Source organism: Mirounga leonina, unplaced genomic scaffold (genome assembly GCF_011800145.1).
Source record: "Mirounga leonina isolate KUSES-001 unplaced genomic scaffold, KU_Mleo_1.0 Mir_94, whole genome shotgun sequence".
NCBI lineage: Eukaryota > Metazoa > Chordata > Mammalia > Carnivora > Phocidae > Mirounga > Mirounga leonina.
Genome location: NW_023270855.1, coordinates 51,431,825 through 51,446,560, shown reverse-complemented (window position 1 = coordinate 51,446,560; position 14,736 = coordinate 51,431,825). Strand labels below are relative to the sequence as shown.

Here is a 14,736-nt window from a genome sequence, read left to right as displayed (position 1 = left end):
CCTGCTGAGCAAGAAGCCTGATGTGGGGCTCGATCCCAGGACCCTGGAATCATGACCTGAGCCAAAGGCAGATGCTTAACTGACTGAGCCACCCAGGTGTCCCTATATATATATATTTTTTAATCAACTGGCAAATAATGAAGAGATGGACCATCCTTGGGTAGGCAAAGAACTTTCATAGCTTGTTAGTGTTGGTGGAAGTTGGCACATACAGCTTTCCAAGACTGGTCTGACGATAGTTATCAAAAATAGAACTGCATGCGGCGCCTGGGTGGCTCAGTCGTTAAGCGTCTGCCTTCGGCTCAGGTCATAATCCCAGGGTCCTGGGATCGAGTCCCACGTCGGGCTCCCTGCTTGGCAGGAAGCCTGCTTCTCCCTCTCCCGCTCCCCCTGCTTGTGTTCCTGCTCTTGCTATGTCTCTGTCTGTCAAATAAATAAATAAAATCTTAAAAAAAAAAAAAAAAGAACTGCATGGGGGTGCCTAGGTGGCTCAGTCAGTTAAATGTCTGCCTTTAACACTCCCTGCTCAGCGAGGAGCCTGCTTCTCCCTCTCCCTCTACCCTGCCCCTGCTTGTGCTCTCTCTCTCTCTCAAATAAATAAAATCTTTTTAAAAATCAGGGGCACCTGGGTGGCTCAGATGGTTAAGCATCTGCCTTCGGCTCAGGTCATGATCCCAGGGTCCTGGGATCAAGCCCCACATCCGACTCCTGGCTCAGCGAGGAGCCTGCTTGTCCCTCTCCCTCTGCCTCTCTCCCTGCTCATGCTCTCTCTCTCTCTATCTCTGTGTCTCAAGTGAATAAATAAAATCTTTTTTAAAAAATTTAAAAAATATGTAACTGCATGCATTTTGACCCACCCATTGCAGTTTTTAAAATATTTATCCAAAAGAAACAGTTGGATAAAAACCTAAAGGTGAAGGCACAAAATGCCCATTCTAGTATTGGTCAGAATAGTGAAGACCTATGAAAAATGTCCAACATTAGGGACGCGTGGGTGGCGCCGTAGGTTGAGCGGCTGCCTTCCGCTGGGGTCACGATCCCGGAGAGTCTGCTTCTCCCTCTCCCTCTGCGCCTCCCGCTGCTCGTGCTCTCGCGCTCTCTCTCTCAAATAATAAATAAAAAAATATTTTAAGAAATATTAACAATGTCTCCAGTGGTAGGATTAAGAGAGAGATGTATTTTCTGTTCTGTAGTCTTTGATATGTTCTGACCTTTAGCAGTGAGCAGGTATTAATTTTATAATCAAGGGCAAAGTTATTTTATAATCAGGGTAAAGAAATACGCGGCATTTGTTATCTGGGAGGCACAAAAGCATGGTAGATAAGCACACAGACTCTGGATTCAACTTGCCTGGATTCTAGCTCCCACGTCTCCAGTTAATGACTGGGTTCGTGGGAGCAGGTTATTTACTTGTTCTGTGCCTCAGTTTCCCTCGCTGTAAAATGCAAATAATAACGGCCCAGGTTACTGTGTGCCAGACGCTGTTTGTCTTACGTAAATTATTGCACTGAATTTTCACAGCAGCCTTATAAAGTAGGTTCTACTATAAATGGGTCACAGGCGGGGAGGAAGGCGGGACTGGGAACTCCAGCCCCCAAGCGCCTCCCAGAGCGGAGCTAGGGAATTGCAGCAGGTTCAGAAATGCACGCACGCGCAGACCGAGTGGAAGGCGTGGCGAGAACGCGCGGGAGATTTCCTCCTGCACCACGATTGGCTGTCGTGGTTGTCATTAGCCGAGAAGGCCGCCAATGAGGGGCGCGGCCGCTTCGTCTTGGGAACCCGAGGGCAGAGGGAGCTGAGGCTGTCCCGCTGCTGCAGGGGCGCGAACCTCAAGGCGGGTGAGGGGACCTGGCGTCACTCCCTGAGAGTGACCCCAGCGTCGTTCCCACTCGTTAAGGGGACCCCAGCGTCAGCCTCCTTTCCTGAGAGTTCCCTGGCGTCATTGCCCCCTTTTTTCCCGAGACGTCTACCCTTTTTCCCAAGAGGGACCCCTGAGATGTTCCCTCTTCCTGAGGAGGACCCCAGCGTCCTCTGTCCTTCTAGAGGTGAACCCTAGCCTTGTCCCGTCTTCCTGAGAGGGACGCCAGAGCCATTCATACTTCCTTGGGTGGACCCCGGCTTCATCAGCCCTTCCTAAGGGGACCCGGGTGTCAGTGTGTGTTGGGGGGGGGAACACCAGCTGACACAGGAACTCACAGTGTCACCTGAGAAATTGTTTAAGGAACTGGGGCTCTTTCTCCTAAAATGGGAGCCGAGCGAAAGATCTAAAGCTGCCTTAAAATATCTTTCAAGGGGCGCCTGGGTGGCTCAGTCGTTAAGCATCTGCCTTCGGCTCAGGTCATGATCCCAGAGTCCTGGGATCGAGCCCCACATCAAGCCCCGCATTGAGCCCCACTTTGGGCTCCCTGCTCGGCGGGAGGCCTGCTTCTCCCTCTCCCACTCCCCCTGCTTGTGTTCCCTCTCTCGCTGTGTCTCTCTCTCTCTGTCAAATAAATAAATAAAATCTTAAAAATATATATATATCTTTCAAGTGCTTCACACGGTCCCTGACATGGTCAGCAGGTCCTTATTGAGTGATTGGGTATGTGTACGACTGACCCCTGGAAGAGGGATTACTTTGGTCCATGAAGTCCCAAGAGATCTGATGGTAAGGGTTGGAGGGAGGTCGAAAGGGCTTCCCAGTGTTGAACTGAAATCCTAAAAGGCTGAGCACAGAGCTGGCAAAATCCGCAGCCTGGAAGACCTTGAAGGCCAGATGCATTCAATCCTGCAAAGATGCATCGTCCGTCCACTGTGATCACGAATTGTCTCGTCCATATTCAAATATGTGTGAGGTTCCTGTTGTATGTGTCAAATGGTGAACAAGACAGAAGAATAGAAGAATAATTCTGAATACGAGGCCCACAAATACAGTGCTCATGACTTCTGCAAGTGACGCCACTTCTTCCTCATTGTTCATTAGGGAACGATCAGTCTGTCTCCCGCCTGGTTGACTACAAGTGCAGGAGGGCAGAAACTGCTCCTAGCTGTCACTACCCAGTGCCTGGGACGTAGTCCATGCCCCAGCGCTTCACTTGGTGAATCCTTAGTGGAACTGAGAGATGACCAGGGAGGGTGAAGTATGATGAGTAAGGGGAAGACACGCAGTAGAGAAGAAAGAGATGCACCTGCCGTAGCTGGGATTTAAACACCAACTCCTTGGCTGACGCAATTCATCTTTCCTGACCCTGAGGCTAAGAGCAAGTGAAGGCAAAGAGGCAGCTGAAGTCAGCAGCTCGGTTTAAAATTTCCCACCAAGAATGCAAGCTGGTGCAGCCACTCTGGAAAACAGTATGGAGGTTCCTCAAAAAGTTGAAAATAGAGCTACCATATGATCCAGCAATTGCACTACTGGGTATTTACCCCAAAGATACAAAGTAGGGATCCGAAAGGGTACGTGCAGCCCGATGTTTATAGCAGCAATGTCCACAATAGCCAAACTGTGGAAAGAGCCAAGATGTCCATCGACAGATGAATGGATAAAGAAGAGGTGGTATATATATCAGTGGAATATTATGCAGCCATCAAAAGGAATGAGATCTTGCCATTTGCAACGACGTGGATGGAACTGGAGGGTATTATGTTGAGCGAAATAAGTCAAACAGAGAAAGACATGTATCATATGACCTCACTGATATGAGGAATTCTTTTTTTTTTTTTAAAGATTTTATTATTTATTTGAGAGAGAGAGTGAGAGAGAGAAAGAGCACAAGAGGGGGGAGCGGGAGAAGGAGATGCAGACTCCCTGCTGAGCAGGCAGCCCGATGCGGGACTCGATCCTGGGACTCCAGGATCATGACCTGAGCCGAAGGCAGTCGCTTAACCAACTGAGCCACCCAGGCGCCCGATATGAGGAATTCTTAATCTCAGGAAACAAACTGAGGGTTGCTGGAGTGGGGGGTGGGGTGGGAGGGATGGGGTGACTGGGTGATAGACACTGGGGAGGGTATGTGCTCTGGTAAGTGCTGTGAATTGTGCAAGACTGTTGAATCTCAGATCTGTACCTCTGAAACAAATAATGCAATATATGTTAAGGAAAAAAAAAAAGAAGAAGAAGAAGAAGGTAGCGGGAGGGGAAGAATGAAGGGGGGGAATCAGAGGGGTAGACGAACCATGAGAGATGATGGACTCTGAAAAACAAACTGAGGGTTCTAGAGGGGAGGGGGGTGGGAGGATGGGTTAGCCTGGTGATGGGTATTAAAGAGGGCACGTTCTGCATGGAGCACTGGGTGTTATGCACAAACAATGAATCATGGAACACTATATCTAAAACTAATGATGTAATGTATGGGCATTAACATAAGAATAAAAAAATAAAAAATAAAAAATAAATAAAATAAAATAAAATTTCCCACCAAAGTGGTCTAAAGCAGCTGATTTGATCCAGGCAGACCCTGGGACATGTAGTCTGAAAAATGTTCCTGAGTGCGCTGTTTAACATGTGGCCTAAGAAAATCAAAGCTATGACCCTGAGGTGTGGATGTGGTGCTGGGGCTCATGGAAGGGAGAGCTCTTTAAATAGGGGGAAGCGGGTGCCTGGGTGGCTCAGTTGGTTAAGCGACTGCCTTCGGCTCAGGTCATGATCCTGGAGTCCCTGGATCGAGTCCCGCATCGAGTCCCGCATCGAGTCCCGCATCGGGCTCCCTGCTCGGCGGGGAGTCTGCTTCTCCCTCTGACCCTCCTCCCTCTCATGCTCTCTGTCTTTCATTCTCTCTGTCTCAAATAAATAAATAAAATCTTTAATAAATAAATAAATAGGGGGAAGCTTCCTGATGCATTTGCAGTTGTTTCATTTACTACAAATATAATTTACCCAGAAGTTCTGAAGAATGCTAATTAAAAAAAAAAAAAAGGAACAAGCCAAGGTCAGGTAATTTTGCACCCTGGGCTCCTCCAACCTTGTTCCTTTTCTAGCTCTCCTTCTCTGGCAACAGTTCCTCTTTTTGCCTAGAAGCCCACAAGAGGGTGCTGCGTCCCTTTTAGACCACACCTCCTGTATCGTCCCAGAGAGCCAGGCGGAGCTACAAAATCTTCACAAAATAAGGCAGATAGGTTGGTGGAAGCTCTGATTTTTCACAGGGTACGAGAGCCAGTGAGGAATTTTAAGTAGCACAGGTAAAGTGGTCTGAGGTCACTAAATGTTCTACCATTATCTTGCTAACCTTAACAACCTTGATAATCCCGATTAATGTTAGCACATCAGGTTTCCAGTACTTAAACCTCATTCCTACCAGTAAGACTACATTTATTGTATCTTACTGCGTGCCAGCTGCTAGGGTAGTTATTATCCCCATTTTACAGATGAGGAAAGCCAGGCACAGAGAGGCTTTGCACCAAGTTTGAGTGCCAGATATGGGTCTCAAGCCTAGTCTGTTGATTCCAGTGTATTCTTCCCCTCCCCCTGCCCCTTAAGTTCTATCTTCCACAAAATTTAGTTCCACTAACATTTATATTTTAAAACCAGAATGCAGGGCGCCTGGGTGGCTCAGTTGGTTAAGCGACTGCCTTCGGCTCAGGTCATGATCCTGGAGTCCCGGGATCGAGTCCCGCATCGGGCTCCCTGCTCAGCAGGGAGTCTGCTTCTCCCTCTGACCCTCCTCCCTCTCATGCTCTCTCTCTCAAATAAAAAAAATAATAATAATAAAATAAATAAATAAATAAAACCAGAATGCACACTCAAGGGAGAAGATATTCATTGAATTGACAGCATGTTGTATTGCACAAAGCAAGGGACTCTAGCGTCCAGAACTACAGGGCCCTTCACAGAGCTAAAGGTTACCTTAGACACTGTCCACTTGATTGAGAGTGGGAAGTTATTTGCTTACCATCACTATGAATCCAACCTCTTTTACCTCATCGTTGATAATCTTTCTATACTGAAACTTCCCCTCGGCTTATAAACATGCTCTGTTTTCTGAATCTCAAAAACAAAACCCCAAACCCTCCCTGAATTCTTTGTTCCTCTCTAGCTTTCAGCCAGTCTTTTTCTGCCTCTTCTCATCCAAATGCCTCAGAAGAGATATTCTCTTCCTCGGTTTCCTTCACTGATTCAGTGTTGTCTTCTCAGCAACAGTACCTGTTCCAAGGAAGCACTCCATAAATATTTACTGAAGGGATCTGTTGCTTTACCCTCACAAGTCTCCTGAAATGGTTCTCAGTAAGATTACTTTCCAGTCACCAAATCCAGTGGGCATTTGAAGGGGTCTATCTTTCTGAAGCTCTTTGCACTTCATAGCATTGTTCCTTAAAATTTTTGTGCTCGACTTTTTCCTCCACTTAGCCTCTGTGACACTATACTTTTCTTAGTTTTCCTCATGCTTTTCTGCTGCTGTTGTTTGTTGGGGCTTCTCTTCCATTTATTCCTTAAGTGTTTCTCAGAATGTGCTTCTAACCCACTGTTCTTGTTCTATTTATGTCTTGCCGTGTGGTCCCTGGACAAGCAGCATCAGCGTCAACTGGGAATGTTAGAAATGCAATTTCTTGAGACCCACCTATTGAATGAGAGACTTCTGGAAAATTCAACACCCATTTATGATTTAAACAACAACGACATGTAGCAAACTAGGTATAGAGGGGAGCTTCCTGAACTTGAAAAAAGTTCCAGCAAAACTTAAGGTGTAAGTTACAGAAAATCGTTTGGCAAACATCAGATTTAATGGTGGCACATTAGAAGCACTCACCTTATTATTAGGAATAAGACAACTATTCCCCACCAGTCCCACAACTAACTAACATTTCAAAGGTCTTAGCTAATTGTAAGGCAAGAAATGAATGGCATAACTATTGGAAAAGATGACATTCCACTATTCTTACTTGCAGACAATTTAACTATCTGCTTAAAAAAAAAAAAAACTAGAAAACTAGAAAGAGGCTGGTGGAAGATCAAGATATCTAAATCAACAAATTTCCCATATACCAGAAATACCAATTTTATTTTTTTTTTCAGAAACAACAATTGTAAAGGATCAAGGAGTAAAGATCTCATTGACAACAGCAACCAGGCCCATAAAACTCCCATTAATAAACCCTTCGCAAGCCCTTTGTGGAGAAATTATAAAGCCTTCCTGAGGACAGCAAAGAAGACTTCACTAAACAGATACACTAAGTTCATGAACGGAGAGGCCTAATGTAAAAATATTATTCCACCCCAACTCGATAATTTTAATGCAACCCAATTAAAATATTTATTTTTCATGGAATTTCATCCATGGAGCAAAGAATAAATATGCAGTAACAGAACAGCTCAGGGTTGTTGTTGTTGTTGTTGTTGTTTTTAATAGAAAGAAAAAGGGAGAAGGGACTTATTCTGATATTAAGACATGTTAAAACTTTAGTAATTAAAATGATGAAATTGATGCAAAAATGGATATTTAGGTAAAACTGTAGAAAGTCAATCTAACGGAATAGAGGTCCCATACAAACATGAGAAATTTGCATATGATTGGGATAGCATTTAAGAACTATGGGTAAAGAATTAATGGGTCAAGAAATGGTTTGAAAAACAAATGGTTGAGCAATAGCTATCCATACAAAATTAAATTCCCATTTGATAGTATACATACCAGCAACTTCCTGTTGGATTTAAAAATAGTACAAAAACAAACAATAATATCCGAAGGAAAAACAGTACAAAAATTTCTTGATGTCTCTGTTAGTCAAGATTCTTGGTTTTAACAGAACCAGCAAAAACCGAGTCTGGTTAACTTAGGCAGAAACAAATGTACGGGCAGGAGATGACAACTTAACAAATGGGTAGGAAGCCACGGAAAATGGCAAGAACCAAAAGTCCTTCTTAAATATGACACAGAAGAGAAAAAACATCAAGGGAGAGTGATCAATTTGTGTGAAATTTAAAAAGAACTTCTAGAAGCAGAAAGAACATGGTTTGTTACAACCACTTTGGAGGGCAATCTGGCAGCATCTAAGGAAAGCTGTGCTTACCCTAAGATTTAGTAAGTTCCACCTCTTAGTATCCCCCTGGAGAAATATACATATTTGTGCCTGAGGAGACATGGTTAAGAGTAGGCATTTCAGCCTTATCTGTAATTTTGAGAAATGAAAAGACCTAAATGTCTGTCGGTACTAGAAGAGATAAAACAGAACATAGGGGGGCGCCTGGGTGGCTCAGATGGTTAAGTGTCTGCCTTCGGCTCAAGGTCATGATCCCGGGGTCCTGGGATCGAGCCCCACATCGGGTTCCTGGCTCAGCGGGGAGCCTGCTTCTCCCTCTCCCTCTGCCTCTCTCCCTGCTTATGCTCTCTCTCTCTATCTCTGTGTCTCAAATGAATAAATAAAATATTAAAAAAAAGAAACAAAAAAAAACCAGAACATAGGTACCTGGCAAAAGGAATGTGATGTCACAGACAAAAAGATCTAGAAGTCTGAGGGGGGAAAGCAAGTTGCAGAATAATACAGGCAACATTATGCCTTTTTTGTGAGGAAATACATAGAACATTACTGCAGTTTGTTTTAAATTGAGAGGGGACTGGAATGGAAAGATAGTAAGATTTCAGCTTTATCTATAATGTTCTCTTTTTTTTAAGGTAATACTTAGGTATTTAAGAATTAAATTGAAATGAGCATGGCCCACAGGGCCTCTTCTGACACCATGTTCCTCCTCCCTCTCAGAGTTCATCTAGGTTGCTTCCTGGTGCCACAGGACCTTTGCATGTGATGCTTCTTCTGTCCCGAAGCTTGCCCTTCCTTTCCTCACTAAGTTTACACTATCAGTTCCTTTGGATTTCTGTGAGAAAACCACCTCCTCAACAATGCTGTCTCAGGACCTCTGACCTAGGTCAAGCTCCTGGCCTTCAGAGGGCTTACCTTTGAACCTAATTACATAGGCATTTTTGTGATCATTAATTCTAGCTCTCTGAGAGAGACGGTGTCATGCCTGTTTCTCACTGTGTCTGAACACCTCACTTCCGGTCTGGTAGAACAGCCATTCGAGAACTACCTGTTGGAAGCATTAAAGCCTGAAGGCGAGCAAAATGACTGTGCACTCTCCTAAAACAACTGTATCCTGAGGCCTCAAATCCGACACACCCCAAAACATTGCCACTTCCCTTCTATACCTGCAGCCTCCTCAAAGCTTCTCTACCCCTGGCTGGGATTAAGGTTGAAGCTACACAGGAGCATTCCTAATTCTCCGCCCTTCTTATCTCATCAGTCCCCTCAGCTGTAGATTCAACCGCTCTCTACTCCCACAGCCTAATCCAAACTGCCAACCTCTCACCTGGCTAACGCAATAGCTGCTTCGCGCTCCCCAGTGCACTCCGCTCTGCAGCCAAGCCATCAACTTCCAAATGGGAACCTAACCACCACCCTCAGCTGCCTGTCACTCAGCACGGTTGTAATATTGCTTCAGCATCTGGCTTACCTGTAGAGTTGCCCCGGTTTACCCGGGGGGCTGAGGGGCTTGGGGATGCCAGCCTTCCAGTGTTCAATCTGGGACTGTCCTGGGCAAACCAGGACGAGTTGGTCACACTACTCCTCTGCTAGGCTGTAATTCCATGAGGGCCGGGATCATTTGGGGCCTGTTCACTACCCTAGCCCCGATACCTAGCACAGTGAGGTCTTTTTATAAACAGCTGTCTTTGCAGAGTTAGAAAGTGAATGTAAATACTCACCTTTGTTGGTCCAGCAGCTTACACAGGGCCTAAGGCCCAGCCGGTGTCCAAGTACCATTTTTGCAGGTAAGAAACTGTTCACCTTGCTTTACTGAATCAGCTGAAACCTGACCTCAAGACCAGGGTTCCAGCCCTTGTAGAAGGAAACCCCACTCTGGGATAGGCTGTGTGGCTTATGGCAACGGATTTACGTGCAAATTCCTCTTGACTCTAGATTAGATCGCTGTTTCTGGAACTTTCACTGATACACACACTGACCCCACGGGACCTCTTTATGTCCCTTCTCACACACGGTGTTAGAACGAGTTGTAGCTGCTTTGGTGTCCACTTGAGTCGAATCTAAACCCTACCATTTAGTGGCCACATGACCTTAGGTAAGTCACTTCTCTGAACCTCTAATCTGTAAAGAATTCGGGCTGGCCCTTCCTGGCTCACAGCACTCTTGAGGATCAAATAATGTGCAAAAACACTGCAAATGCTAAAAGGCTATCCAGATACTATGTTTACAATTCCTAGTCCTCTCCCATCCATTCAATGCAGCCAATGCAGATTTCTTTTCTTGTTCCAATAAAACCTTAGGAAGAGGACCAAGGAAGCGGTGCAACTAAGAAAACCTTCAGGTGAATTGAGTGAATGAAGCTACAGAGCTGAGAGGTAAGGGAAGGAATCAAATGTTTCCTCACTAAGCTCCCTGGGAGAACCTAGGACATTCCTGATAGTTGAGACCTCTTCGCTCCACTCTCCCAATACAAATAGTTAATTGGCGGGGCACCTGGGTGGCTGTCATTAAGCGTCTGCCTTCGGCTCAGGTCATGATCCCAGGGTCCTGGGATCGAGCCCCACATCGGGCTCCCTGCTCGGCGGGAAGCCTGCTTCTCCCTCTCCCATTCACCTGCTTGTGTTCCCTCTCTCGCTGTCTCTCTGTCAAATAAATAAATAAAATCTTAAAAAAACCCACAAATAGTTAATTGGCTTAAGAAGAGATCCAGGCCGTATGTTGCCTTCACACGAACTGTTCAGAAGAGACCAGGTTATATTGAGCCCTTTGCCTAAGAAAATTCCCAAGAACCCCTTTTGTCCTAAATAAAAGGCTCAGTCTGTGTTATTGAAGCGCATACAAATGACTGGATAGATTTTCACCGATTTGGAAGGCATGTTGGGGATGGTTTGCCTTAAAATAGAACTCCAGGGAGCCCTAGAAGAGAGGTGTCAAGGAGTTAGGTCATTGTCTTCAAAGCAGCCCAGTGTGACAAAGTGAGCCCTGTGTGGCTTGCCTCCGGGGAGAAAGAGGCCCTACATGTCAAGATGCGATGGGCAGAGATAACGACCTGGTTTCAAATTCAAACTCAAAATCAAAGACTTGAGTACGTTTTGGAAGAGACCTTTCTGTCCCCGGGTTCGAGACCTCCAGCTGAGAGCCCGGGAGTGAAGACGCTAGTTAGTTTGTTCTTTATTTTCATTGGAACGTTATATGGTTACTTATCAACAAAATGACTGTCCAGGGCAGAGATATCCAGGAGTTTCTGTGTACACGCCCATCCCTGGGGTCCGCACCTCCACAGGAACCTCACCCGTGAGGCCTCAGCTGGCTCCTTCCCAGGCCTCCAGGAACCAACCACAAAGACACAAGAAACAAAAACCCGGCCTGACCTAAGCACCTGCTTTCACCGCAAAGGGAGGTGGCGGCGGCTGGTGTGGGACCCAGGCCTATTCTCAGGGTAGTGGGTGCAGGGGCCTCTCTTCCTGGGAGCCTGCCCTTCATGCACCCCCCCCCTCCCAGGGAGGCTCTCTTGGACACTCCTGGGACGACTCTGACAGGCTCATGGGTTCCCGCTCTGGCCTTCTTTTCTTTCTAGCTGTCATTTGAACACTGAGGCATCTCAGCCTCCCATCTTGGAGGATAAGCATTTGCTCTGTCGCCTTTTCTTTTTGTCCCTGTTTTTGTACAAAAACAACCATACTCTCGATCAGACCATTTTTTTGCCCAAGAGACTCAAGCGGCTCAACAGGTACAGTTCTGCTGGTCAATCTGCTTCCGGCAGGGCTCCATGGTGACAGCAACACCCACCCCGCTCCGGCCCGATGTCATGTGGGTCACCTCACTCCAGGTGTCTGTGTCTGGGTCGTAACACTCCACACTGTCCAGGAACGTGTGGCCATCATAGCCTCCTGCCGGGAGAGCAGAGGAGACAGTCACCCCCTCTGAGGGGAAAGAAAGAGGGAGAAGGAACCCCAAGGAGCCTTCCTCCTGGGATTTGAGCCCGCCCCCCAAAGATGGGGTTAATCTGTCTTCTCCACCCAGGCCCCTGCCCCCAGGGCCTCACCGAGAACGTAGATCCTTCCCTGGTGCACAGTAATCCCCAGGGCACTTCGCCGATGCTTCATGGGAGCTACGAAACTCCACGTTTCTGTCTCCACGTCGTAGCGCTCCACGCTGTTGAGCTGGTCCTGACCATCGTAGCCTCCCGCAGCGTAGATACAGTTGTGTAAGACACAGACTCCTAAAGCATACCGTGCACAGAGTGACTCCAGGGCCTGGCTCTGGGGGCCCCAGGCCCCACCTCCCCTCGCCCCTCGCCCCTCTCCCGGGGCGCCCTTCAGAAACAAAGCCGGAAGACAAGAGCTCCCACCATCAGGATCTAGCTCTCCTGTGCGTGCCCCAGGGTTTAAGACTGGAACGGGAAGCCTCCCCCAGGTCTTGCCGAGTTTCAAGCCCAGGAGTGGGAGAGGGTTCCTCCACGCTCCCCTCCCGGCAGTCCCCACCCACCTGCCCCACTCCGGATGGTGTTCATGGGTGTGATCATCCGCCACTCATTTCTCTCTGGGTAGTAACACTCGGCCGAGTTGAGGCGGTTTGTTCCATCAAAGCCCCCGACGGCATAGAGCAGACGGTTGAGGACCGCCACTCCCACCCCGATCCTTCGAGTCAGCATTGGGGCCACCAAGTGCCACTCGTCCCGCTCTGGCTCATACCTGCAAGGGCATAAGAACGATGACAACAGCGATCACAGCTGACCTGTGTGGAACACTATAACCCGACATGCTGCTAGTTCCTTCTGCACTTGAACTCTTTACTCCTCATAGCTTTTCTCTGAGGAAACAGGTTCACAGCCATCATCTGCTCAAGGTCACCTGCACGTCTGCTGGACGCTGGTGGTAGCATGACCATACACCACCTGCCAGGCCCTGTACTGCGTGTTGTTAGCTCCCCAAAACCCCACTTAGCCGGTCGGGCAGGTGGTTATCATCTCCCACTTCCCCATCATCTTCAGACGACAAGACAGAAGCACAGAGGGAGAAAATGGCATGTTCCGGGTCACCAAGGAGGTGGGGCTAGGGGTATGACCCAGCCTTCTAGGACACCAGAATCCTAATTCTAACAACTAGGCTACCACCTACAATGGTTTTTTTCAAAGTGTGGTGTCTGTTTAAAATTCCCATTCCCCAGCCTCGCTCGCTCCAAACCCACCAATGCCGGATCTCCAGCAGTGGGCCAGGGAGTTTGTTTTAACAAGTTCTCCAGCTGAGAACTGTATCATGGATCACACTTCTGGAAGAGGAGAAAGCAGAGGACTGGCTGTGCAAAAGTTGGAAGTCCAAACTGCTCAGCCTCTAAACACAGGGTCACCATGCGGTTGTGTAGGTTGTGCACTGCACAAGGGGGCACCTTCCACATAGAAGACCTCAAACATCTGTTTATTATGGCAGTTTGGGGGCAGATGGCAGTGAGGTGTCATGTTGTAATAAAATTAGCGTTTTACAACAACTTCAAACTGATAGGACTCTTTCCAAATCTGCAGTTGTTATGGGTTTGTGACAGCCCTGTGAGCAATTCCCAGGCCCAGACAAATCCTCCAATGTCACTGACCATAAATCTCCCATGGATTTAGCTTCACCTGAGGCTTCCACTCCCTGAAGGCAGAGCACAGAGACAGGCACTCAACAACAGGGGGAATCCCCAAATCCCAATGGGTTCGGCCCTTGTTAGCAATGGGAACCTCAGAGCCCACCCCTCCGGGCCCTGCCACTCACCTCTCCACACTGTTGTGGTGGATGCAGCCATGGGAGCCACCAACGGCATAGATGTGCCCATCGATGACCCCAACCCCGATCCGATTGCGTGGTACGCTCATGGGGGCACAGGGCGACCACTGGTTGGTCATGGGGTTATAGCAGTCCAGCGCATTGGAGTCGGTGTTGCCGTCGGGCGAGTTGTTCCGGCCACCCACAGCATACAGCAGCCCGCCCACGACGCAGCCAGCCAGGCCACTGCGAGGGACCTGCAGGTCTGCCAGTCGGAGCCAGGTGCCATCACTGGGGTTGTAGGCCTCCAGGTAGCTGAGTGACTGGCGGAAGTAGCCACCAGCGGTGTAGATGAGCCGGCCGACTTTGGGCGCCCGACAGGGCATCACCTGCGTGGGCTTATGCAAGGTAAGCTCCTGGAAGATCTTGACCAGGTAGTCCTTGCAGCGGGAGTCCGACTGCAAGATCTCGCACTTCTGCAGCTGCATCTGCAGGAAGTGGGGCGTGAGGGAGTGGCAGCGCACCGCCCGCAGCAGCGCCTGCACGTAGAAACGCCGCTGCTCACAGTCATACTTGACCCAGTTGATACAGGCGTGGAAGACCTCGGACTCGCAGCGCACGTTCAGATCGTCTCGGCTGATGAGCGTCACCAGCTGGCAATGGGACAGGTTGAAGAATTCCTCTTGCTTGGCCACCTGCGGAGGGCATTACTGTGACAGGCTGACTCCCCTCAACGGCGGTATGATCGCAGACAAGTCACTCAACCTGCCTCTGACAATCTCAGTTTCCTATTTTGTAAAACGGGGATTCAAATAGCATGAACTTCGTAGGTTGTGAAGGTTAAATGAGTTAATACTACATGCCAGGCATACAGTACCGTAAGTACTCAGGCAAATGGGCAAAGACACAATGTACTATGTACCTTTTTGTATCATTTTGTGCTTGAACTACAAGATTGTTACCTTTTTTTTAAACAAAATTACTTTTTCAAAAGGGTAGATTGACTAAAAAAGGAAAAAGTAATAGCCATAGAATATTCTAGAAA

At 47.8% G+C, this 14,736-nt stretch overlaps 1 protein-coding gene across 2 annotated transcripts in view; it reads right to left on the bottom strand.

Moving 5' to 3' along the window:
- Nucleotides 1-11,094: 11,094 nt before the first annotated feature.
- KEAP1 (kelch like ECH associated protein 1) overlaps nt 11,095-14,736 on the bottom strand; it is an 8,041-nt gene continuing 4,399 nt past the window's right edge. For both annotated transcript variants that reach the window (XM_034998635.1, XM_034998634.1), the window contains exons 3-6: nt 13,701-14,386; nt 12,436-12,641; nt 11,993-12,169; nt 11,095-11,837 (exon numbers count right to left, since the gene is read on the bottom strand). In XM_034998635.1, coding sequence (XP_034854526.1) covers nt 11,671-11,837; nt 11,993-12,169; nt 12,436-12,641; nt 13,701-14,386 — 1,236 coding nt within the window. In that variant the 3' untranslated portion in view covers nt 11,095-11,670. The remainder of the gene's footprint in view (nt 11,838-11,992; nt 12,170-12,435; nt 12,642-13,700; nt 14,387-14,736) is intronic.